We start from the raw sequence: 25,185 nt of genomic DNA, 5'->3' as shown, positions 1-25,185 counted from the left end.
CTGCAACCAGCTGACAGCATAAAGGATTTATAGGGATTGTTTGACTTGGCACAAAACGAGACGCAGATGCTCAACATTGTCGTTTTTCTGCCAACACAAGAGAATGACTGCACTCTATCCAGCCTGGGGGCACAAACAGTAGAAAAAGCACAGAAAGAGCTATATTAACAATTGAATGAAAACTGCCTGTAAGAACTGATAAGTAGCATGTATTGTTTATATGTGGTGAGCATGAAAAATGGAACTAATGCAAGAGGAGGGGTTTGGGTTTTTTGCTTGTTTCTGTGTTAAGATTCAGTTGTTATATTGTCATTTCTAATCTGACAAAAAACAAAGCTCAAAAATTAAGTCATATACACCCAGAGCGACTCAGACACTGATGTATTTACAATCATCACAAGGTGACTCTAGAAAACCCAATGTTATGTACTGCTTCAGACACTGCACCTGTAACCTCCTCTTACTGAGGTGTACATTACAATTCTCACAGGTTCAAGCTGCAAACACACTTTGAACAGACACTGAAAAATGGCAGTCTTGCATTTGTCTCAACTTCTATTCTTCAAAGTTCAGGTAAGGATAGACACTTCCCCTTCTGCAGCCACCATACTGTCTGTTGCTCTAAGGGTTTAGCCAAGGGGAGAAGATGATGTGCAGTTCTGTCAATTCAATGTTGCCTAAGAACCAAACAGCAGCTTTTTGTCTTCAACACTAAGTCCATCAAACAATAGTTTGTATTAACTCAGGTCTTGCCCTTTTGCAAGTTCATTGCCTTTCAGCAACCTTACCCTCCTGTAAGAAATTGAAACTTCAACCAGGCAGCTGCAGATACAGCAGTAATAGAATTCAGTTAGCTTTGAGTTGCACCATTAAAACCTAAAATGTGTTTTCAGCACATTTGTAACAGCTGTATTTGAGCTGCCTTACTGAACGCCAAGGTGAATACCCATAGTACTTGAAATTAATACATGAAATGTCCAATTAATTGCTCAAAAACATCTTTGCTAAATTCTTAGAAAAGAGTATTTTGATCTACAGAAATCCACCATCCAGCAAAACCAAAAGTTTGTAAAAATAGATGTGTAAAATGTATTTTCAGGGCTTCTTGTTGAACAAATAATGAAACCAAGACAAAACATCACATTATCATAAAAACCAGTTTTATCACTTTCACATTTACAAATATACACGTTATTATAGTAACAGCTGGAAAAAGCTGTAGGTCTTTAGACAAGAACAAAGAAAATAGATACAGATAATTCAAGTATATATTAAAAGTAATAAAATCATTAAAACATTAAAGTTTGCACCTACTCCACTGTTCATCCCGCTGTAATCATCTTCTTGTTCAGAGATTGTTAGTTAAAGCGATGGCTGAATAAACAAATTAGATTCATGCAAGAATGACAGAGATACAGCAATTTTTAAAAAGAGATGAGATCATACAGATACAGGAGCAGGGTGCTCGTGAATACAGCCAGGACAGCAGTGCAGCGAATCATGAACAAACAGATCACACTCCACACAAAATGCATTCTGACACACTTTGCATATGTACACCTGTGTAGGAAGGATAGAAAGGCAAGTCAAATTAGCAGAAATTATCATCATCATAACACTACAGTAGGGCAACAGTTATGTCATCAAGAGAATGTAAATAGACTATACTGCTAGCATCACAGAAACTCAGTGGAATTAAAGCTTCTGACAGCAAGTATATCCACAGGGTTGAGCTCAGGTCACTGTAGATGCTTCCAAATGGCTCAGAGTGGAAGCTTTTTTATGCAGCTCACTAGGAGATTCCTTCCCACACTTCTACAGACTTTGAAGTCTAGAAAGCGTGACTGTTTAACACAGAACTCTACCATGACATTAACTTTCACAAATATTTTTCTGGTCTTTAGGAGACAACACTAAAGGATCATCTCTATTTCTCACACCCCTCAACACACATTACAATGCCATTCAACATACTTACATTTTGATCTTTTATTTCTCCCTGGCAGCCTTGACAATACCTAAAAGCAAAATTGTATTATTTTAACTGGAAAAAAGAGTCAAGACTGTGTAAATCAGTGTTTAAAAAAGATCTCATACACAGTAACAATTTCTGGCAATTATTTCAGCTATTCAACTGAACTCACAGATCATGGAAACTACAAGTATTTCTTAATGCTAGAGGTGCCCCACACCACCCAAACACTCAGGAACTCCAGTAGCAAGGAAGCTGTTACCAGCTGTTCTTATTTTTGTGACAAAAAATTTACAGGATCCACAAGTACACTCATTATCACAATATGATTTGCATACCGTTCCCCCTTGTATTCTTCCAGTGGAACTTCCTGAAAGGCATCTAAAGGAAACAAGTGATGGTAAGACCGAGCCAGGTGAGGTGCAGACACTAACGTAAGACCTGCAAATAAAGAGACACCAAAATTGTTACAAGGGAGGATTTACTGAAAAACTTTTCTGTATCAAATAAAGTAAAAAGGAAAAATAATATTTTTAATTACTCAGTGGTTGAGAGCTTCTAAGAATTTTAAAAAATAGAATTATTTGTTCCATTAGCCAAACCTGTAATCCTGTCCAGTTTTAAATCCAAATATAAAGAACAAGCAAATTGCTCACATTTCTACTGAAAAAGTTTAACTCGGTCTTTGGAAATACATTTACAACACACAGTGGTGAAGTTAGGAAGCTCCTTTTGGCAATGATAGTTCTGCTATATCACACCACCAGTTACAATGATGCCCCATTACAAACCTCTACTACAGCCTGCTACACAACTGCCAAAACCATGTCATAGCCCCATTTCAGCTAACACAGGTCTGCTGGTTTTAAAACAGTTAATTTTTGTCACACTAACTAGCATGTGGCTGTGCTTTGGATCTATGCTGAAAACAGGGTTGATAAGGCAGGAATATTTTCTTTAGTGATGAACAGTGCTTACACACAATCAAGGCCCTTTCTGTTTCTTACTCCACCAGTGAGTAGGCTTGGGGGTGGACAAGGCATTGGGAGGGGATACAGTCAGGATTGCAGTCAACAATACACCAACAGAACAAAGGGATATCCCACACCATATGGCATCATGCTCAGCCTATAAAGCTGGGTGGAGAAGGTGGAAATGGGAGAATGTTCAGGGTGATGGCATTTACTTTCTCAAGTAACTTTTACTTGTGATGGAGTCCTCCTTTCTGGGAGATTCTGCTGATGGGAAGTGGTGAATGAATTACTTACTTTGCTTGGCTTGCGTGCACAGCTTTTGCCGTAACTATTAAATTGCCTTTAATGTCACCCATGAGTTTCCTCACTTTCACACTTCTGATTCTCTCCCCCATCTCACCAGTGGGGAGTGTGTGGGTGTCTGGGGCTGACTTGCCAGCTGGGGTTAGACCATGAGAACAAGTTAGCTGGGGCATGGACTGGCACAAACATCTCCATCGCTCACTCACATGCAGTGTAATTGTCCAAACTGTTGTTCTGCTGATCACTGCAGCTGTGGAGACCCCACTGCAGATACATAGGGTATCTCCAGTTTACACTATTCCCTTGCTGGAATGGAACTCATGCTGGTAGGAAAAACTTAAACTAGGCTAAAGTGACCCAAAACTGTAATTATTTCATCCTCTTTCCAAATACATGCATCCTGGTAATACCTATCATGTTTTAGTCATATGCCTGTAGAAGCTAGGAGAACAGCACCCCCCCAACAATATTAATACTATAAACCATGCTAATCCTTTCTCCCACCCTCACTAAGAGCAATGGGCGGAGGCATCGTTTTGGTTGCACAGTCCATTAACATTTGCAAGGCTTCTGTTTACAACTTTACAACCTGTCATGTGTCACTATGCAGCCTGCCCTTGGGTTCAACTTGGAAATCTCTCATCCATGTACTCCTGGAGGTGAGAGTACTTCTGTCCTCTTACTCCAAAGCACTCTATTTCCATGGCCTTGCACTGAGGAGTCTGAAATATGGGTGTGTCTAGTTAAACGAGGATTCTTGAGAAGTTACCACTCCCGCGTGCATCACCCCTCTTCCCCACTTTGCCATAGGTATATTCTTTATCCCAAGGAATATGATACAGCTTTACTGTTACAGGTATAGTCCTGAGAGACATTTGGATGGAGTTGACATCCCAGGTCACAGAAACGCAGGACCCTTAAAGCAGAGCTGGCTTTTAATTACTAAGTATAGCTGAATTTTTCTACCCCTTAATTCTCTTACCACAAACTCCTGATTCATCTGCTCACCTTTTCTTGCTACTTACCACAGATTTTGCATTCCACAGGAAGCTCACAGTATTTGGCTCTGCACTGAGGACAAAAATACCCACCCAGTGTGAGACCTGGGTCACTGTTATTTTCCAATTGCCTACAGTAGAAAGAAACAATTCAGTACTTAAGAGATAATACCATGCTACCACGTAACTACAAATCGTGTTATTTACACAACATATCATTTTAAAAGTTTCACTAGATTGCATACAAGAGTTTAATGTGCAAGTGTCAGAAAACAATTGAAACGGTGAGGTACCAGTAACCACATTTTCCCACAGGAACAGAACAAAGACCAAGTATTTCCATATAAAGGAGCCAATCTTTAAAAATAAAAATATGAACAATAACTGCATGGTTGTTTCTTTTTAGACACAAAAATATTCTGTATTGACTTTAAAATGCACGTAGTACTTATTCTTACAAATAGCACGTGCTGTTAGACACTGTTTCCTTCTGAAATTCAGACTCCCCTACCACCCTGGCAAACAATTATTTTTTTCATTGAGAAGTGCACTGGTACAGTCATCAAATGAAGCCTCTATTTCAAACTTCCCTTTAAAGTCATGTTAAGAAATACATAAAAAGTACTTTATTCAGATAACATCCTTCCATCTTCAAAATTATCTTTTATAATGATAATAATAATTAAATAATTAAATCAAGAAGTGCAAGTAAAATTGGCAGTAATTACTTTTATACCTTGTACCACCTCTGTGTCCCAATCACTGTGTAACAGAACTAAGTACCAGTTACTACCTTCAAAAAGTTTAAATGCAAATTTTAAAACACGTATTTAACAGAGGTAACTATGGCCACATATTGGAGCTACCAATGGAAATAAAATTTCTACTGAGAAGTCTTTTTTCCATATTATTTTGCAATACTTTCACTGTCAAGCAGATTTTCTAAATATTGAATAATTAATACTGAATTCTTATCAGCTCATTGAATTCCAATCAATGTTACTTACGCCATGCTAAAGGAGGGCTTTGCATCTTGATCAGATAGAGAAGCAATAGTATGCTGAGGAAAACCTGAAAAGAAAAACATCCCATATTAACAATTTTAAACATGCAAGTCAAGTGTCAGCTTCTTACTTCAATGAGGAAGTTCAAAAATTATTCTAGACATTCAGGCCTATCTCTTTCCCATTTGTTATTGCAGGAGAACTGATACACTCTTGCTAGGTACCAAATTCTTCTTTACCTACATCCGCACCTCCCTGACTTTACTTTACCCCCAGCTGAAAAAATGTCTTTGTCATAGACTTCGTGTTAACTAAAGCACACTGGAACCCCATTTTTGAAGAACAGTTAAAAAGAAAATTACGTGCAATGGTAGGAAAGCAGAATGAGCAGCATACAAATATCCACTTAAACTAGTTTAAACTTAAAATAGTTTCTAATTAAGGGGGCAATATTTTTATATGCATCCATCAAGCTTATATTCACCTTCCAAGTGCAGTATATGACAGATGAAACTACAGGACTTTTTGGAGACTGATACCTGTCTTTCTACCATTTATTTTTTACAGATCATGAGAGGTGAGAAGTTGTTTTTCCAACTGCTGCTCAGGCTTTACCTATGAGAAGTAAACCTCTTCAGTATCTATATCTAGCCATAAAAATAAATACATTCTTTCTATGAAAAGGGTGGATGAAAGTGAGAACTCAATGCTCCACCTCCTCCTATCCTGGTTTAACTCCAAGCTTAAATTTATTAAGAAACACATCAGGAAAAGAAAAGGTACCTAATCTACTTGTTGAAAGAACACTACAGTAGTGATCCTAATAAATGTCTACTACCTCTGGCTCTTAAAATCAATTAATACTTGTAACAGTTGCCTTCTTCAGGGAAAAAAGCAGAGGGAGAAACAAAATAGCTTTTCATAGTTCATTTCTAAATTAAATTTATAACAATTACTGTGCAGTCAGTATTGTTCCACTTTATTGTTTCCAACTTCTGTTCAGTAATTTGTCTCACTTAATAAGATTTATTTAATAGCTGACTACTTTGCAGGAACAACATCATGAAAACTGATACTTATTTAGCAAAATAAAAGTTAAAAAAAAAAAAAATCCACAATGTCTTTATTACGCTTCTTACTACTTGTATAGCTTTAACAGAGGAGAGGCAAATAAAGGAAAAGACAAAGCAAATCTTGTGCTAGGAATTTGACAAAACCATATCCTACCCATTCGAATAAGGGAGCACTCAGAACTTGAACTGGCGGGTGGAGGACTAACATGGTGCATCAGCAGTTCCTTATAATGACTTTCGTCTAAAATAACGTGGTATGTTCCTGTCACAAATGAAGAAATGCCTTACTGTCAGGTTATGAGCAAAAACCAGTACAAACATATACGCCAAATGACAGAAAACAACTAGGTAGAAAACACAATTTATCCAATCCTGTTCCTAAAAAGCAGCCCTATTAATGCTACTGAAAACAGCAAGTTTTAAAATTAGGAATAACAGAATGTTAAATTAGATATGAAGGCACAAAGCTTTTTCTCCAACTTGACAGTGTAGTACTCACAGTGTAATTACCACTGCAGCAATTGATACTAGCATGTTACACTGATAAAGTTCCACATCACATAGCTTTATATGTGGAACACAAGCTTTGAAAATACATGTATTTCTTCTCTCTAGAGCTGTAGCTACCAGCTGATAATAATTTCACTTACTACTGTGTATTTTGTAGATTTAGGAAACCCTTTAATTTTCTGCCAGCACAATGTAAAATACTCATCCTTAAATATCAAAATGCAGTAATGAATATATAACAAATTACTTAATTTTGGTTTAAAATCTGTGTTAGTAATATAACTACTGAACTTCAGATACATACCACCAGTTTCTCGGGCAAGTACTGTACAAACTCGAACTTCAGCACTTAGGCCGATGACAGATACTCTGATCTTTACTGCTTTTAAACACTTCAAACAGAGAAAAAAACATACTCAAGTTCATGTACAGAACAAGAAATAGTAAAAAGGTTTAAAGTCTTAAATGAAGATTAACTGGTGATGACACTGCAATGCCTGTTTTTCCTCCGGTAGCTTGAATGTTCAATGCAGTAGTCAAACTTCAATTCTGTACCTTAATTAGATCATAGATGTTGGCTGGATCACATGTTGTCAGACTGCTGAGGACTACCAAAACCTCTCTGCTTGTATGTCCTGGCATGTGCCTAAGGAAAGCACACAATTAATTTACTTCTGCACACTTAGCTATTTGTATGATAACATTTCCAAGGACCTTAATGTATCAAAGTCAGAAGATGACATGATATTAAGTCCTCTAGAAACTGTGACAAGATCCTTGTCTGAGCACCAGATTTTCACCTTCTGAACGCCAAACCTTTCCAGTATCTAAAATACAGTATTTGTGTAGTTGTTACCTAATTGTTTGCTGTAATGAATCCTTTGTACCTTACCCATACTCACAGGCAAAATTCACTTCAAACTAGAAACACTATAGTAAGTCTTCCTGACTTCTTAAAAACCTCTAATCAGTTTTTAAATGTAAATCCATTACTTTTAATTACCTCTAGTTCTCAGCTGAAAACTCTCTTCCAGCTAGTAATTAAAATAGCTTTTCATGACACTGATTATTAGTTTTGTTCTGTCAGTATTTTTAGCTGTAATTCTTAATTCAGTCTTCCATGAACTGGGGTACATCTCAACACCACACATAGCAGACAACTGTTCTGAATCTATCCTACCTGAAAATTGATCTTTCTAAATTTCTAGAAATTGATCTTTCTATGCCAAAACTCTCACAAGATTATTGTGACACAATGCTGTTTCTCTTCCTGTTCTCTTACATTATTAACCCGTAACTCTGTCCTCTCTCATACCTTAGCCTTTCAGTAAAAAACAATTGCAGTGTCTTTCATCACAATATCTACATACCATCAACTTGGTTTTCAAATTTCTTTTCTCTAAGAAGCACACTACTAAATACAAGCATCTAGTGATAGAAAATAAACTTGTGCACTACTAGAGTATTTAACTTAATGATTTGTATTGTAAGAGGACATTAAGTCACCTTTTAAAGACTCAAGTCAGCATTATACAAGATGCTACTTAGAAAAAAATTCTATCCCTGCCTCTCAAAAAAGTCACAATCACGAAGAAAACAAAAAAACTCCCTGTATATACTAACTTTAAAGTCTGCATAGCCAGATTTAGGGAATTATATAGAGAAGGCTCTCCACTGCAGTTCATATCCGCTGCTTTCTTCAGAGCAGTTACATGCTTTTTTGAGTTTCCTGTAAGTGAAAAAAATACAATCAATTTAAGTGATAGAACAAGTTAAAGAACTGAAATATTTAAATTTTATTAATTAATATAATAATTATATTAATATTTAATATTTACTGCATATGTAATAAGGTGTACTTGTATAACAACAGCTTTCGAAGTGTATCAGGGTCCCTCCCCTGCCATGGAGCCCTGGGAGAGGGGCCCTGAGGGCACAGACACGGGGTTTCCCTGTCCCTGCTCAGCCTCGTTCCCATGGGTTGGTTTGTGTTCCCTGCGCGGGCAGAAGGACCCTTGGTCCCGTGACTGGAACAGTTCCTCGGCAGATCCTGGCCATGCGGCTGGAGAAATAAACATCTCTGAAACATCTAGCAAGAATCGGTCCATATATATTTCTTTTCCACGGCCTCCTTGTTTGATACATCGTGTTGCAGTATCCCCACTGTAACTGAAGTGGGGCTGGTCTGTATTTTTCCTTAGAAATTGGTATCTTGATCAGAACGCAGAAAACAGACATTTACTCTATAGGCACTCAGTTGCTAGAAAATTTAGCAGCCAAAAAGAGTAAGATCACTGTAGGGTATCATTAAGCCCTCAACATGAGTGTGACTTGTGTCACAAACTGAAAAAGAGTTTTATTTCCTCTGTTATCCTCAAAGTACGGTTGAAAGACTGATTGATCCCCAATTTCCTCAATGAAGCCTGCTGAAGTCAAAGAGATCGGCATAACAGCAGGCAGGAACCAAACAGACCTTGACTTCTTAGCATCTGATCAAATCTCACAAAACACACAGATATTGTAACACACAAAATTAACGAACAGGGTAGAAAATTAAATACAGGGGAAACAGAATATATCTGAGTTGCATTCTGGTCAAGACTTGATCACAAACAAGCACACAATGACAATTCTGGATCAAAACAGATCAAAATAAAGACTATGGTTTCGGACAACTTGCAATAATTTATCTTTTAAATTAAAATGAGTTATGATAACATAACTTCATTTTCAGCAGTATATCAGGTAGAACTTGTAAAATCAATGAAAAGCATAAAAACATCTTAAATTTAAGAAAAAATACGACCTCCCTACCTGAGAGTTCTGTCATTTTTTCCGCTCTCTTACTCTTGGTTACAATTAAGCCAATCTGAAAAAGGGGAAGAAAAAAAGACAAAACTTTTCTTAGGAAGTTTTAAAATGAGTTTATTTAGAATTTTACTATACTTTTTTTACTTCTTTATGGACCAGAACTATTTAACCATACAAGTCTATACAAGTTTTACTTTAAGTGTAAAAACAGCAGCACAACATGATGCATCAGTTAACAAACACTCCTGTATTTTCATTACTACTGTTAAAACGTACAAAAAGGAATATTCTAAAATTCTAAATGCCTGGCAGAAACAGGCAGAAACAAGAATTTCAATAGACTGATGAATAAGGGATGGGAAGGTACACATAAATTGAAAACATTTTACTAGGTTATAACCAAAACTACCTTTTAAAATAGTTTTCTGTTATTTGTTTCTTGCATGGTGGTACATACCTGACTAATAGGATTCTGGTCAAAGTACTCTTCAACAAAATATTCCAGTAACTATAAAGAAAAGTTAAGACAGTTAAAAACTAATTATATTTTTATTCCACATGCATTAAGTAGGTGATACTTGAAAAACATCTAGTATCACTAAAAAAAACAAAAGTTGGGTAACACAAACAGGTGGCCTGAGCCTTTCCTTTTCATCCTTCTTTCACCCTATCCCTCCTCCTTCATCCCATGTAACCAATGCAGTGTAGATTTCAGAAACTACTCCCCCCTTATTTTATTCACTCCCTGTGTTCAAGTTCTAGATTCCTGCCAGTTCAAATGGAGGTTTACAATACACCAAAAAGCACTGATTTGTACAAAACCATCAAAATCCAGGATTTCATGCTTTAGTACTGTTGGAGAAGACCATATAGAACACGATGTACATAGTTCAAGTCCTCCATGATCTACAACAGCAATCCAGTTCAACTCCCATCTAGCATCCTTTCAAATAAGAATTCATTAAAAAAACCCAACTGTAAGAAAAAGATATAAACCAATTCTAGATGCGTAATTAAAACATGTCATCCCCTTACTATAGGCAACACATAGTTTCCACAGTTTCCAAATGTGTCTTCCCATAATATGCCCTCGCAAAGTGTTTTTACTGTTCAGAAGTGCATGTGCAGGGCAAAATAAAGCCACACAGATTTTACTATTCAAAAAACAGGACAGCGACAGACGAGCATCAGAAGCAAGGAGAAAAATGTAGGGATGAGAGATGAGGCTATGCACATACAGGAGATTGCAATTCTTTTAAATGCAAAATGCAACCAGCTCACAGAGAAAAGGTGGCTTAGTAAGAAAAAACTTTTGAGTGCATGAATACCTTCAGAGTGCAAGTAAGTCTGTTCGGTTTTAAGTCTTGGTCCTCCATTGTTCTTGATCCATCAACAACCACATAAAGGTGACGCATCTGCATTTCCACCATATGTGAAAATCACTCACAGAATACATTCATTGAAATGAATTCATTATTCCATTTACTTTAAAAAACCACTACTTCCTCCCTCCAACAGGGAAAGTTCAGTATACTGAGTGGTGCAATTAACATCAACTGAAAAGTAACGCATTTTTCCACTTCTCTCTTAAAATGAAAAAAGCCCCCTCTTGAAAAACGCACACTGTTCTTCTCCTCTCGTGACTAGCTACAAAACATGCATAGTTTGAACATTCATGTCTTCATCTGAAGAGCTCAGCACTGTACAGAGCAATGTGGTTATTTACAACCCATTTCAATTATGCTCATTTTTCACACCAAGAGAAGTGGACAAGTCTGAGTGCATGTGATCTGACTGCTGCTGCCAAACACACCCTGTGTGTCAAACCTCCAACCCTAAAGAGCCATGCTTCAGATCCACACTGCTAACGAACAAAGAATGTTCAAAAAGAAATAAAAATGGTGGAAACCACAAAGTTTGGTATGAAGTTTGTTAGGCCACGAGAACTGTATTTCAGATCCAGATGACCACCTCTAGCCAAGCAGTTTTGGACTAAGGACAGAAGAGGCTTAAGATATTAACATACCATTCCAAGACGAACTTGTCCATGGTGTTCAAAGAGTCTAACAAAACACAGAAGAATTTAAGTCAAATTCAAAAGAGTGAACAGCCCCTAAAAAAGAAGTCCAGAACAAATCCAATACTAGACTTCTGGCAAATACGTAGCAGTAACAAAATGCAGACTTACTCAAACTGAAAAACCCCGCAACTCAATCCCAGATTTCACACCTCTCAGAAAACAAATAAGAACTATTTCTTCCTGCCAGGTTTAATGAAACTTTAAAATTTTATCCAAATTTGACAAATCCAGTTTTAATGTAACTTGAAATAAAGGAAAACTTAGGGTTTTTTTCTAGCAATTTTTCTGAAATGTGAAACAGAAATCTGTAACCATGATACCAAAAGCCAGCTTCTGTTGTGATAGGACGAGGGACAATGTTTTTAACTAAAAGAGGATCAATTTGGATTAGAGGATAAACATGTTTTTACCATGAGGGTGGTGAGGAACTAGAACAGGTTGCCCTGAGAAGCTGTGGATGCCCATCCCCGGGAGAGTTCAAGGCCAGGTTGGATGGAGCTCTGACCAACCTGGTCTAGTGGAAGGTGTCCCTGCTCATGGCACGTTGGACCAAGATGATCTTTAAGGTCCCTTCCAACCCAAACTATCCTGTGATTTCTGATTTGTATATGATTTCTCTAAGCTACGCAGATTGCAACTGCAGTGCTCTGCACTGTTTCATCAGACCTGTAGCTTGCATACACATGGGATACCTAGCTTGTATACATTCAGTGTTTAGAGATAAAATTAATTTTTTACCATTTTATCTGGCATGCACCTGCCCCTCTGAAGGAGAAAGTACATAAACACATCCTGCAGGCATGCCTTATGCTTAACTCATCCCAGACGACCCAGTTTGAGGATGATCAAGCCCTTATAACCGACCAGGTCAGTACTGTTAGCAGACTCGTGGCCATACCAAATACCTTTTCCTCTTTGCCTTGAAGAGAATGTCCTCGATGGTTGCTTTCAACGACCCGGATTCATCTTCTTTAAGAATTTCCCTACGCAAAACAGAATGTTACAGCGGGCAAAGGAGAGATTTCTCCTCCTCTTTCGCCAGAAAGAAGAGAAAGGTGAGCGGGGAAGTACATACCATGTTCTTTCGTAGCCTCCTTCCCAGCGCTTGGTCCGCTCGGGTTCGTCATCCATCTCCGCGGGCGCTGAGGGCGGCTGAGGGGGCGCAGAGGGAGCTAAGAGGGGTTGTGGGGGGCTGAGGGGAGATGCGGGGCGCTAAGGGAATATGAGGGGAGCTCAGCGGAGATGAGAGGGTTCCGGGTTGAAGAGGGGGACTGGGGGAAGAAGACGAGGGTGAGAGGGGGTCTGAGGGGAGCCGAGGGACACTGAGTGGGGCGAGAAGGGCCGAGGGGAATTAAGGGCAGCCCAGGGGGGCTAAGGAGAGCCGCAGGACACTGAGAGGAGCCCCGGCCCGCGCCCGCCGCTAAGCCCTGCCGCCCCGGACACGTCGGCGCCCGCCCTCTTCCGCCTCGGTGCGCCGCCAAACCGTCCCGGCCGCCGCCAGGACCGCGGAGCGACCGTTCCGGGAACGTTCCGCTGTGTTTTCCACAGCATCGTCGAAATACTTCAAGTACGGTCATGGAGAGGACGATGCTTAGGGAAGACGCCTCACGGAGACATCGCCCGTGCGGACGCGGAGCCCACGGTGGCGTCCCTCTGAGGTGGTCCCTCGCTCGTGTCTCCAGGCACAGCCCCCAGGGTCATGGCACTGTCTGGCACTTCTGCAGTTAACTGAAGCAATTTCAGTAATTAATAGAGGAACGCAGGAGCCTGGAAAAAACACTGGATTTTAACACATAATTATGCTCATAGGCCGGTTAATGAAGGCAGCCATCTATCACCCTGACAGCAAAAGCAAGAAGTTTCAGGTATTTTGATGTTATGTTATTATGATTTACATCTACCTAAAATAATTTTCATCTCATGTCACCAAGAGTTTCCATTTCATAAGCACCACAGTGAGGATTAGATCAGAGCTAACTGCCGATTGCTCTGCAGAGCAATTAAAACTTTACTGGATACAGTGGAAGTGTGCCAAGACTGGGCTTCACCTCCTGAATTACAGGAAAGTTACTGAGCATCCGTTTCTAAGGAGTCGCACTCTGCATCCAAGTAAGACAATAAATGAGGAAGAAAACATGTAAACAGTAGTAACAATTCTTGAACCAGGAGTGGGGGAAAAACTAACCACTCTACCCTTCAGCTTGTTGCATTTATCAGGAGCAATGTATAATTATAATGGAAAGAGAGGAGAAATTAATTAGCTTTCAGTTAAACCATACCTGCGAAAAATCAATGATTTTTTTTGAAGGAAAGCAGTCTGAAGACAGGAAAACAGGAATCCTTTGAAAAGTCAGGATTTGCTTCCTGGAACTGATATAGTTGTAGTTTGATCAACTCCTACTAGGACGTACACCATCTTCTCTTTAGAAGGAAAAGGTCCAATCTATAAAACACTGAAATGAAAAATGGCTGCAAGCTGATGGTTTTAATACAAGAAGTGAGAAATGAGACTTCTTTCAGAACAAGAGTATTTTTATTGTCAGGGCCTAGAATTTCAGTGCTGGATTGGAATATAGGATATACAGTAATTTTGTAAAACTTGATTGTACAAGTGCTTGATATCCCACCACAATTTTGAAATTAATAAATTACATACTGGATACCTTCTTTCACAATTTCTAAACAATTAGGTTTTTCATTGCCATGAGTATTTGTACTCAATATGCTGTCATGAAAGCTAGTCAGACTGTTGTGCAAGACAAACTTTTGGGTACATTTTTAGGCACCACTTTATCTGGCCTGAAAAAATGTACGGTTTAGTAAAAAGTATGCCAATCTTGCCAGAGTTGTTTTGATCGAGGATACCCAACTGCTTACAAAGACAAGAAGAAACAAAAATCCAGTTTAGAAACTATTATATTTGTAGAAACGCTAAAAATCTTCAGCATCTTGCTTTGCAGATCTATGGGGCCAGGCAAGCATTTTCTAACAGGAAGACTGAAAGATAAAACTTTTTGTTGTATACACTCCTGTTTGAGGACAAACTGTAACTAAAGGCATGCCCATTGATGTAGGGCAGTATTCCTCGGTGATTCATTTACATGTTAACTAACTTCTGCAAAAGCACAGTCACGAGTAAGACCACATAGCAGATTGTTTACACATACATGCAGAAGTGTAGATTAGGAGTTGCACAGAGAGATTGAGGTGATAATCATCTAAAAACTTCAGTTTTGTCTTGAGTATGCCATCTATTCTTTAAGGATATCAAGAGACCACTTCCCTTGATAGTTCTGATGGTAACTCAGATTGAGGGATTCTCCCTCACTTTCCTCCTAATTTCTGTCTTGCTCCAACTTGCTTCAGCTTCCAGCCATTAATTCCTATTTCATTTCTCTGAGAGATGAAAATGTTAGACTAATCTTAGACTAATAATTTTTCTTCAGCGTGTCTGCAGCATGTTGACAAGACCCTTTTCATTCATCCATTTGTAGGTTAGAGCAAAACCAGTGCACAGATTGTACACACCAGAAGTGCTTCAGCAGTCCTGAGGCCTGTAACAGATACAGGGCTGAGCAAGTAATTTACTGTAATTTACTGGTTGGCCTGTGTACCTTAGGATGGTAGTTTTCTTCTGTCATGCCCTACACTAATCCTGTTTGGAACTCAGAAGGCAGGCAGAAGGGACTATTTTTGTCCCAGCTTCTCTTCCCAACGTTTGGAAAATCTACTTGGCCACACCTTTGGCATCTTGCTGGGAAACAGAGAACCCACATACAGATGTTTCCGCTTAATTTCCTCATTCTAGGCACAGGTATGGCATTCCCTTTTCCCAATCCATTTGTTGGAAACTTTGCAGGAAAGAAGCAGCATGATGGTTCTCCAAAGGCTATGTAGACACTGTCTGAGGGACCAGGAGCCAGTTTCTCAAAGACTGAAACTCAGACCACTGTCAAAAGGAGCCTGGAGCTGGGTCTCACTGTCCTACAGAAAGAAGACCTATTAAGCGTGCAGACTGTGAATCTTCCAAAGAAAACATCAGTCAGTTTATTGTTAGCACTTTATGAACACCAGTTGATCCTCAAACTTGCATTAATCTTCTTCTGTTACTGAAGCAATGCCCAGAACTCTCACTGAGAAAAACCGAGAAACCTGGGTGTACAGTGAGAGGTAATTTATTTAGATTGTGGAGACTTGGACAAGTACTTCTCTTACAAAGAACAATTTAACAAGTATTCAGCACAAGTATAAAAAATTGGCCCATCTCCTTTATAAAGAAGAGAGGTTTCTCCTTTGGAATAAACACAAACAAGAACCAGAGAGAGAGAGGCACTGAAAAGAAAGAGAGCACAAGCACTGACACTCATCTGTTCTCAGAATGATGAAAATACTGAGGCACCTTCCAGGCAGATGAGACTGAAGGCTTTGAAATTAAGAGGTGCCAAGTTTTCAAATTCTCTCAGTATTCCCATGGCATCTTGTTTTTTGTGGCTATTTACTTCATCCACTAAAGCTCTTGGAATTAAGTGGCTGATAAAATTGGAATGTCAATTTTACAAATAGGAAGGTGGGTGCATGGCCATCAGGACTGCAGTGTGAATGACAATGGCTTAAAAACCAGAAGGGCTACAGTGGTCAGAGTGAGGTGTGTTAATACATTTCCAGCAGTGAAGAGCACAGGTAGTACTACCACGACCATACTAAACTGGAAACGGCTCTCCTGATGTTGTTCCTTTAAATTAAGGCAGAAGTTAAAAACTTTCTTTCAAAGAAGAAACAAATCACTAACAAAATTTGCAGTAACTGTAATCAATGCACTTTTTTCTAACAAAATGTCTTTATAAGCATTAGAGTAATATGGCTACACTGGTGGGGGTTTTTATATTAAAAAACATTTCAGAACAGACAAATTTCAGTAGTAGAAAACTGTACAGAGAAACTATCAATGCTTCTAACCATTTTAGTAAGTAAAAAAAAAGTTAATAAAGTAAATAAAGATGTGAAAAAGGATACAAAGAGAAAATTTACTGGCTTATGAAAATACTTGCACATACAAACCTATCCCCAGGATAATATCCCCAAGAAAATATAAAAATATGTACTGAATTTATGCAAATATGCTCTGGAAAGTATGTCTTTTAATACGTTTTACCTGGCCTTTTTAGAGGCTACTAACAATTTATACCTTGAATGAGAATTCATTTTGCTGTACTTACTCTCTGAATGCCAAGTTCACTAACAGCTGCTGCCTAGACAAAAAGTCCTGTTACTTGCTGATGCAGAGTGAAGCCCTTAAACACATGTACCCCCAACAGCATGATCCAGGAAAGGTAGGCAGAGCACACTGACCCATAGCAACACCAATGGAACATTAATATGTCTCCTCCTGTACCTCTTTTCCTCTAAGGCCAAGTATAGATTTGTTGCATCATCTCTGAAGAGGGCAATAAAAAAAACAAACCCAAGTCCCCCTCCCCCAGCTGCTTAAATAAGAAGTCATTTTTTCCCCTCTCATTGGGCAAAATTCAAGATAATTTCTAGCATAACATACAGCATTTGGAAATACAATACAAAAATTCTTAGTAAACTAGCTTCTAAACTGCCCCAATTATTCAATGCAATTAGGCAGTCCATCAAACCCCAGACAGGCATCTTAATGATATCTTTCTGATATCGTTAAGATGTCACATATAAAGAAAATCCAAAATTGTTAACAGTATTTCTGTGCAGTTTCCAGAAGGTATTTGGAAACTGCTTTCTCCCGTAGGCTTTGAAAGTCTGCAAATGAAGTATTTTCAAATAAAGTATTGATATTTAAGAGGCCAGTATTTGCACTAATGCAAGCAGAATTAGTTTCCTAACTTATCTCCTAACTTCAATTACAATTTGATCTGCTTACAAAACTATCAGTAATGTACAACATCCAAATATATGACAGTGATTAAGTAATCCCCATAAGTGTACTGTTCAAAGAGTAAATAAATAGGTTAAAATATGCATATCAATTTAAAAAATAGAGAATAGTATCCATGAAGTGAAGGCATAGCTAAGTTTCTACATTCCAATTCATAACTTTATCATAGTCCTGAATTCGTTGTTTTATGTGAGAAAGCTTATTCTTCAGATATTCACAACGCTCCTTTTTCTCCAGAAATGAAGGATCCTGCCAAAAATACAAAAACCTTTACATTAATATATTAGGCTCCCATACTCTTCCAAGAACAGTCTAGTATCAATTAGGTTCTTGACTAAAAGGACAGTACGTAAATATTCTCAAAAATCACACTCTTTTTCCCTGGCCCTTTCTTATTTCCTGTTTCCCCTTCCTTCATGAAAGGCCAGAAGAAGATGTTCTGCTTTTATATGCTGTAGTTACTTAGTAAACAGCTGTTTTAAAGCAGAAATCTGCAAATATAAATGACATCCTACTACATAATTTAGATTTTATACATATATTTTTACTGCAATAAATGTGCAATAAATCTTTTCCCCCCCTAAAAAGCAATGAAGTTTAACTAACATGGACACAAACTCTGAACTCCATGGAGAAAAAAATGGTATTTGTAATGCATTATGTTTTTAATGGAACACAGATGCACATTTGCTACCTGCATTTAAAAAGAGAAACCTCTTGGACTGCACTGAAAATTACTTTTTGAGAGTGTCTAAATTCCATTCCTCAAAAAATACAAAACTTCTTTCCAAGGGTAAGACTATGTTTTCTGTTTTCATCTGCTGGCTGTGTCAGTCAGTGACTATAACTGAATTAGTCTTCTGAGTGCAGAATGCTAAGAGATGAAGCATACTCTCAGAAGATGAAAATGCTCAACTGTTGGGTTGTGGTTTGGGTTTTTTTTCCCCACACGTGGCTACTGGAATCATTATTCTCAAAACTTGTTGGCATGCTTGTTGGCATGAGTGTATGGGTTGTGTCCAAACCTTGCTGAAGTTTAAGAAGACTGTAATAGCTACAGATGCCCTGAGGTACTCAATTCTGCCTAGTGTCAGAAGTACTGGCTATTTACACTCTCTTTGCTAGTCATTAGATTAAGTAGCAATGTAAATCTAAAAACACTTACATTTTTCTTCTTCTTGTATTCTTGCAGAACTTTTGATATCCTTTCCTGTTCCTAATGAGAGACCACAGATTTTTAAACTTTGAGTGTGCTCCACATCTTCATGTAAATTCTACAAAATACTCATCAGAATTTTCATCTGATCAGTACCTTGTGGTTCTAACATTTTAGATGTAAATCTTGTATTTGAGAAATAATGAAAATACATCAACTGTGACTCACTAGAGCTTAAAAGCTACTTGTATGAAACAAAGAAACAACCCCCCGCCCAGAAAACCATGTATACATCATAACTGGAACTTGGTATCCCTAATTAATGCCCAGAGAAGATGTAACATATAGGGAAACTCGCACCAAGTCACAGCCAGCATTAGAAGACATCATGCCCTAGCTGAAAGACAGTCAGAAATTGCCTAATACCACCTAATAGCACTATTTTCCATGAGCCCATTTCAAAGGTACTTACATATATGCTTTCAGGATGGTATGGAAGCTGTTTCAGCAATGCATCCAGCTCATCAAACTTTTTTAATACAGCATGAACTTCCATAGACAGTTCTTTATACTCAGCAAACTGATCGTTGAATACTGCTTTGTACCGGTCTCTCATTTCATTTGTTTGAATTACAGGGTATTTCCTGAAAAACAAAAAAATGTCAAGAATTAGTTTTAGAGATACAACTTATTAACACCACTTAGACTCTCCACCTTGACAGTGCATTTCTGTATTTTTTTGCTAGTCTCATAACCTCCTGAAATTTGCATATCTGTAAAGCATTGAAATCAGAGAATCACAGTATAGTTGAGGTGGTAAGAGACGTCTGGAGGTTATCTGATCTGACCTCCTGCACAACCAGGAACGCTTAGACCAGGACTGTGTCCAGACAGCTTTTGATATCTCCAAGCACGGAGACTCAATCTCTATGGGAAACCTGTGCAAACCCTCACAGAGAAAAGTAAATTTTCCTAATATTCAGGTGAAACCTCCCTTATTTCTATTTGTGCCCACAGCAAATAGTGTAAAAATTAATTTATGACATCATACTTGGAAAGGCCTACCCTTTAAAGGGGAGCATGTTACAAATTTAGCACTTACAAAGTGTAAGAGTAGTCAAATTTCAGGCCCTAAAAAGGCAATTTCCCATGTATTTTATTTTTTTTTCCCTCTAATATGTGCATGGTGGTCTTCTGTTCCTTTGGCAGTTAGTGTACTTGCTAAATTCTGCTTTAACATTTGAAGTTTGTTTTTTAAATTGAGATTCCTTATTTATAGTTACTGGTCTTATGCCACTGATACCAGCCCCATCCTCTCTACCTCTTAGCGTTAACTTAAAACACAATTATGAGTTCCCACAGCATATGCATGGGAGAGAAACCACAAGTGTATACAGGAGAAATGCAGAGTGAAAAACATTGTTCAAGTATCCTCCACTAAGTTGGTTCATCAAAATCAAGTCACTTACGCTAAGTAGTCTGGCATCACTATAGGTTTAGGAATGTGGCCTGCAGGTATATGACCATTAAGTAGCTCTGGTTTTCTTTCCACTGATTTGAGCTGCCTGTAACTGACTTCTTCCCTTGGTCTGTCATCATCTTCATACTGTTTTAAAAGAGAAAGAATTTGTTCATAATGAAGTCAGTTTTATACAAATCACAAAATACACAACTTGTTTGAAGACCGAGATACATGTATTGAGGAGTAGTAGAAGGAAGTCACAGATATTTCTTACAACTCTTATTGTAATTAGAAAATCAGTTCAATGAGTTACAGTAATGCTTGTCACACAGTATTTTTCTTCAGTTTGTCCTAAGGGCAGTACAGATAAATACTTCTGCAGGTTTGGAAAGATTTGTTTTAAAAAATAGTGTATGGAAGTTTCCTTCAGTATTCATTTAATTTGTAAATGAACTGGAATAATTCAGTTCTCTGGAGTTCCCTTTTCTCCTTGTTTCCTTTTGCACCATTCATCCCTTGATCCACAAATAAAAACATGTGCAATCTTGTTAGAAGACAAACAAAAGGATCCTGATCCAGTACTGAATCAACAGAGAAAACAGTGGTAGGAAATTCACAGTGTCTAACAGGAGACATTTAGGACTGAAATTAATACACCGTAATTTCTCTGGAAACCTTACACAATCTTTGCAGTGTATGCAATAACAGTTTCTGTGGCTGAAACACTCACATTGCTGATGGTTTAAAACTGGCAAGGGGGTCTTTGGAGTAGTCTCAGAGACCAAGGAAGAAGCTAAACTCACAGGGCACCAGCACTGTGCGTCTGCTGGCTCTCCTGCAAATTAGGCACACAGCTAGGAGGAGTGAGTGTCTAAAACCTATCATCAGACGACCTGCTGTTTTAGTCATGTCTGCCAAACTCTGTGATAAATGCTACCGAACTTGTCACCTCGTAGAAAAGGGCAAGTGCACGTAGAGAGGTAGCCATCACATCTGCTATTTTACAATTTTATAGATTTTATAACCTAGCTGAACTAGGAGTAACTTCTTAACAAGCTTCTTTTGAATCTTCTAGGCAGGGGAATGCTCTCCAAACTAACTTGAAGAACGAAACCCCATCTCTTCCCAGTCAAATAAGTAAATAAATAAATAAATTTAAATAGTCACAAGGAAAATAATAACCATTAAGAATTACCAGTAAACACAAAAATAAATTCCTATTTCCTACCTTCTTTTCTGGAAAAGTGGATTGTGTTTTCATCTATCAAAAAAAAATTAAAAAAAAAAGGAAATAACTAAGTTTTATTTTCAGCAAAGATAGTATACAAAAGCACAGACTCCTAAAATATAAACATTTTCAAAATAATACTCTACAGAAAATTACATTTATATTTAGGTGTGAAGAAATTTAGCACAAGAATATTTTCAGATCCACTAATTTAAAGAGTGTTTACGGAAAACAACCACCCAAACCCCAGAACAACAGGATTTCCCAGAGCACAGCTGTAAGGAACAGCTTGCAGGAAATACTCCATCCACTTCCCAAGCTCCTTTATTATTTCACATTCCAGCCCATGTTAACTCACTAACACTCTGAGCCTAATTCATTGCCTAGAACACACAACAGTGCACTAACCGGTAGCTCAACCTGCAGCTGTTTTGCACAGCACTCTCCAGAGTCTAATCTCTCTTATTAAAGTATTCCCTTTAGAAATGTTTAGTAACTGGCCTAAAAAAACTTGGATAGTAACAGGGAAGAATTAACACCTTGTGTGTAACTCTGGCAATCACCTCATTCTTGCAGGACATACTATCAGTCGGTTAAAAAACTTTTAGTGAAGAGTTATAATTACTTTCCAAAAGAAAAGTCTCAGTTTTATGGAAACCAGTGTTAAATGAAAATGCTGCAAATCAGACTGCAGTCACAGAACAGAGGAAATGCAACTTCAAACTCTCTCTCTCTCTCCTTCTAAAATCATGTAAAGGCTGACCCCTCCTTAAGTTAGGCTTATGTACATTTGACACACATTAATTTTCACGCTATATTAACTTACTCATTTTTTAAAGGGTTTTTTGTTGGTGTTTTCAAATGAAGGACGTTTTACACAAATTACTTTGAACTCTCTAGGTATGAGTGTTAAATCCCTACTGTTATAGTTTATCATTAACCAGGCAAGTATCGAATGCTTCTAGTGTGGGCAAGGCCAGTAGTCAGGCAAAATATTTTATATGAAAAAGATGCAGCTGACTGCAATTTGAGACACTGCAATTTAGCCAATGCTGTTATTACTAATATTTGCTGATAACTATTGTGAGGAAAGCTGAAAAGGCATAAAGAAGTTGCTTGGAGTTTTGCTTGCAAAACAAAAATCAGTATTTCACATTCTTAGGTTTATGCACACTAGCACTTGATGTGCTGAAAGCACAGTCTTCAGATAAATGCTAGGTGGCTTTAAGCCACCTAACCCTGCTGAACAGATGAACGTTGTTCGTTTCTTCCTTTGTTTGGAAAACACACACTAGGAAGTAGTTCAACAGCTGACTCAGGAAGAGAGCCCAGTATTATGAAGAGAACACTGCCAGGTCCTTACCCAAGGTGAATTATAAACAACCAAAAAAAAAAGGTATCCAAGACTTTGGATCTGACACCTTAAAAATGCCTTTCATTTGTCAGTTTCTAATACTGTATGGCTGGTTAAAATTCAGCCTCAAGGCTATAGCCCTGCTGCAGACAAGACAATTGCTTCGACTCCATCTATGCCATGGTAAGATCTTAGAAGTGCTCCCCATCATGTGGTAACAGGTAGATAGAAAACGATAACTAATAACTTACCTCCTGTTCCATTAATTCCCTGTGCCTCCTGGCTGCTTCATGCCTCCATAACTTTAAGGAAACCACCGCACTAATTAGATACATGATCACCGTGACAAACAAGAAGATGATTGCTGCAGTCTGACCTCCCTCCACACGGCAAAAAGATGCATTTATCGGCGTCTTAAACCACTGGTAATAGCAGAGCCCACCTCGGTTGGTATCGTTTACGTACACTATGGCAGCCGACATGTACAGGAAGAACAAGGCCACATTGATCCCAAACTCGGTCAGAGGCCACCAGTTGGAATCGAGGAGGATAGTTCGGTAGTACATGGACATGCCCAGCACGAGCAGCACTATCGTGACGATCCACGCCATTCCCGCCACCACCAGGATGAAAGGCGTTTTGGGCCCGCTGTAGGAGTATCCCCCATAGGCGCTGCCCGCCCCGTATCCGTAGGGCTGCGAGTACCCGAACATGTTGTACCACTCGTTGTCCTTGTGCACGTAGGCGGTGACACAGGCGAAGACGGCGGCGCCCAGCAGCAGCTCAGCCACGCCGAGGATCCTGAGCAACCCTGCCCAGGACTTCATGTAGGCGTACCGCTGGTGGTACTCCTCCACCCGCTCGCTGTACGTCTGCCCAGTGCCGGCGCGGCGCTCCAGCGAGCTCAAGGGGTCTCCGGAAGGCAGCATGGCCTCGGCCTCCTTCCGAGAGTTGTAGCTCCCGCCCGACCCCCCGAAAGGGTCCGTGTAGGAGCCAGGCACAGCCTTGGTCCCCGGCTGCAGCGGGGCGGGAGAGGGAGGCGGCGAGCACTCGACCCCGTCCGAGATGTACCTGATGTCGGAGGCCGTGCTATCCCAGCTGGAGCCGGGGTGGCGTCTCCCTTTAAAGAAGTTCTTCCAGGAGTCCGGAATGAACCGCCGAACCGGCTTGAGCTCTGCCGGCCCGCCGGGGCTGGGGGTGCCCCCGCCGGGGCCGAAGGGAGGCTGCAGGGGCAGCGGAGGCGGCGGCAGCGGGGCGGCGGCGGACCCGGGGCTGGCCCCGCGGGGCAGCGGGGACCTGCCGGACCGCCCGCCCTGCGAGCTCCGCGACATGGCCGGCGCTCAGCGCGGCCCCGGGCGCTCGCCGGCCCCGCTCGGCTCACCCGACGGGAGGGAACTGCCGCGAGGTCCCAAGGGCGGCCGGCACCGGAGAAGGACAAGCCGAGCGGAGAGCGCCCACTGACCCAGGAGCAGCCGCCCAACACCTGTGGCGGCCCCACGGCCTTCGCCCGGGGAGGCGGGAGCTTCCGGCCGGCCGGGAGTGGCGGGACCGCCCCGGCCAGGAGCTGTGGGAGCTTTCCCGAAATCGCGGCGCGCTGGCGGTGCGGGTGCCGGCGGGGAGCGCGGCGCGGCCGGGCCCCGCGGGAGGGCTGGGCGCCGTGACTCACAGCATGACAGAATGGGTCAGGTTGGAAGGGACCGCCGAGGGTCGTGTGTTCCAACCTCCCTGCTCAGGCAGGGTCATCCTAAAGTACATCGCACAGGATTGCATCCAGACAGTTCTTGAGTAACTCCGGTGAGGGAGAGTCCACAATCTGTTCCAATGCGCGGTTACTCGCACAGAAAAAAAAAGGTATTCTTCATATTGAGGTGGAACTTACTTTGCATCAGTTTCTGCCCATTGCCTCTTGTCCTATTGCTTGGCACCACCGAGAGGAGCCTGGCTCCATCGTCTTGACACCTTCCCTTTAGGTACTTCCAGACGTTGATCAGGTCTCCTCTCAGTCATCTCCTCTTGAGGCTGAACAGACCCAGCTTCCCCAGCCTTTCCTTAGGTAAGAGAGATGCTTCAGTCCCCTAATCAGCATTGTTGCCCTCCAGTGCAACCCCTTCAGCAGCTTCATGTCTCTCTTGTACTGAGGACCCCAGAACTGGACACAGAACTCCAGGTGTGGTATTTCCGGGGCTAAGCAGAGGGGCAGGATTACTTCCCTTGACCTGCTGGCAATTCTCTTCCTAATGCACTGCAGAATTCCATTTGCCTTCTTGGCCACAGGGGCACTGCTGGCTCATGGACAGCTTGTTGTCCAGCAGGACCCCCAGGTTGTTCTCCACAGAGCTGCGGTTC

The 25,185-nt window shown here is 40.1% G+C and overlaps 2 protein-coding genes across 3 annotated transcripts; both read right to left on the bottom strand.

Annotated features, from left to right (window-relative positions):
• Nucleotides 1-1,145: 1,145 nt before the first annotated feature.
• Nucleotides 1,146-13,201, bottom strand: LOC121662418 (general transcription factor IIH subunit 2). Its single transcript, XM_042023546.1, has 15 exons — nt 12,801-13,201; nt 12,631-12,708; nt 11,672-11,708; nt 10,974-11,060; nt 10,103-10,153; nt 9,649-9,703; nt 8,458-8,563; nt 7,390-7,480; nt 7,139-7,226; nt 6,479-6,586; nt 5,255-5,318; nt 4,275-4,378; nt 2,311-2,413; nt 1,979-2,018; nt 1,146-1,560 (listed from the first exon to the last, which is right to left on the bottom strand). Exons 1-15 carry the CDS (start codon nt 12,854-12,856, stop codon nt 1,441-1,443), a joined length of 1,188 nt encoding a protein of 395 aa, XP_041879480.1. The 5' UTR covers nt 12,857-13,201; the 3' UTR covers nt 1,146-1,440.
• Nucleotides 13,202-15,884: 2,683 nt separating this feature from the next.
• LOC121662417 (MARVEL domain-containing protein 2-like) lies at nt 15,885-24,459 on the bottom strand. Of its 2 annotated transcripts, XM_042023543.1 has the most exons (6): nt 23,091-24,451; nt 21,486-21,518; nt 20,265-20,401; nt 19,268-19,439; nt 18,805-18,855; nt 15,885-17,888 (listed from the first exon to the last, which is right to left on the bottom strand). In XM_042023543.1, exons 1-6 carry the CDS (start codon nt 24,168-24,170, stop codon nt 17,772-17,774), a joined length of 1,590 nt encoding a protein of 529 aa, XP_041879477.1. In that variant the 5' UTR covers nt 24,171-24,451; the 3' UTR covers nt 15,885-17,771. The 2 variants fall into 2 exon arrangements, with proteins under 2 accessions (XP_041879477.1, XP_041879479.1); XM_042023545.1 differs by lacking the exon at nt 21,486-21,518 and having other exon boundaries at nt 23,091-24,459.
• Nucleotides 24,460-25,185: the final 726 nt, after the last annotated feature.

Source organism: Corvus kubaryi, unplaced genomic scaffold (assembly GCF_017639235.1).
Source record: "Corvus kubaryi isolate FWS band 111438036 unplaced genomic scaffold, C.kubaryi_AGA036_p1.0 37249, whole genome shotgun sequence".
Taxonomy (NCBI): Eukaryota; Metazoa; Chordata; class Aves; order Passeriformes; family Corvidae; genus Corvus; species Corvus kubaryi.
The sequence above is the reverse complement of the archived record's forward strand: the minus strand, read 5'-3'. Positions and strand labels throughout refer to the sequence as shown.

Excerpts from the sequence above, each read along its gene's own strand:
- LOC121662417 (XM_042023543.1), bottom strand. The coding sequence starts at position 24,170 with ATGTCGCGGAGCTCGCAGGGCGGGCGGTCCGGCAGGTCCCCGCTGCCC. Across the intron at positions 21,519-23,090 it reads GGGAATTAATGGAACAGGAG|ATGAAAACACAATCCACTTT; the intron begins GTAAGTTATTAG and ends TTTTTTTGATAG. Across the intron at positions 19,440-20,264 it reads GTGATGCCAGACTACTTAGC|GAAATACCCTGTAATTCAAA; the intron begins GTAAGTGACTTG and ends TTTGTTTTTCAG.
- LOC121662418 (XM_042023546.1), bottom strand. The coding sequence starts at position 12,856 with ATGGATGACGAACCCGAGCGGACCAAGCGCTGGGAAGGAGGCTACGAA. Across the intron at positions 10,154-10,973 it reads GACTTACTTGCACTCTGAAG|TTACTGGAATATTTTGTTGA; the intron begins GTATTCATGCAC and ends TTTTCTTTATAG. Across the intron at positions 5,319-6,478 it reads GTGCTCCCTTATTCGAATGG|GTTTTCCTCAGCATACTATT; the intron begins GTAGGATATGGT and ends TTTTCTTTTCAG.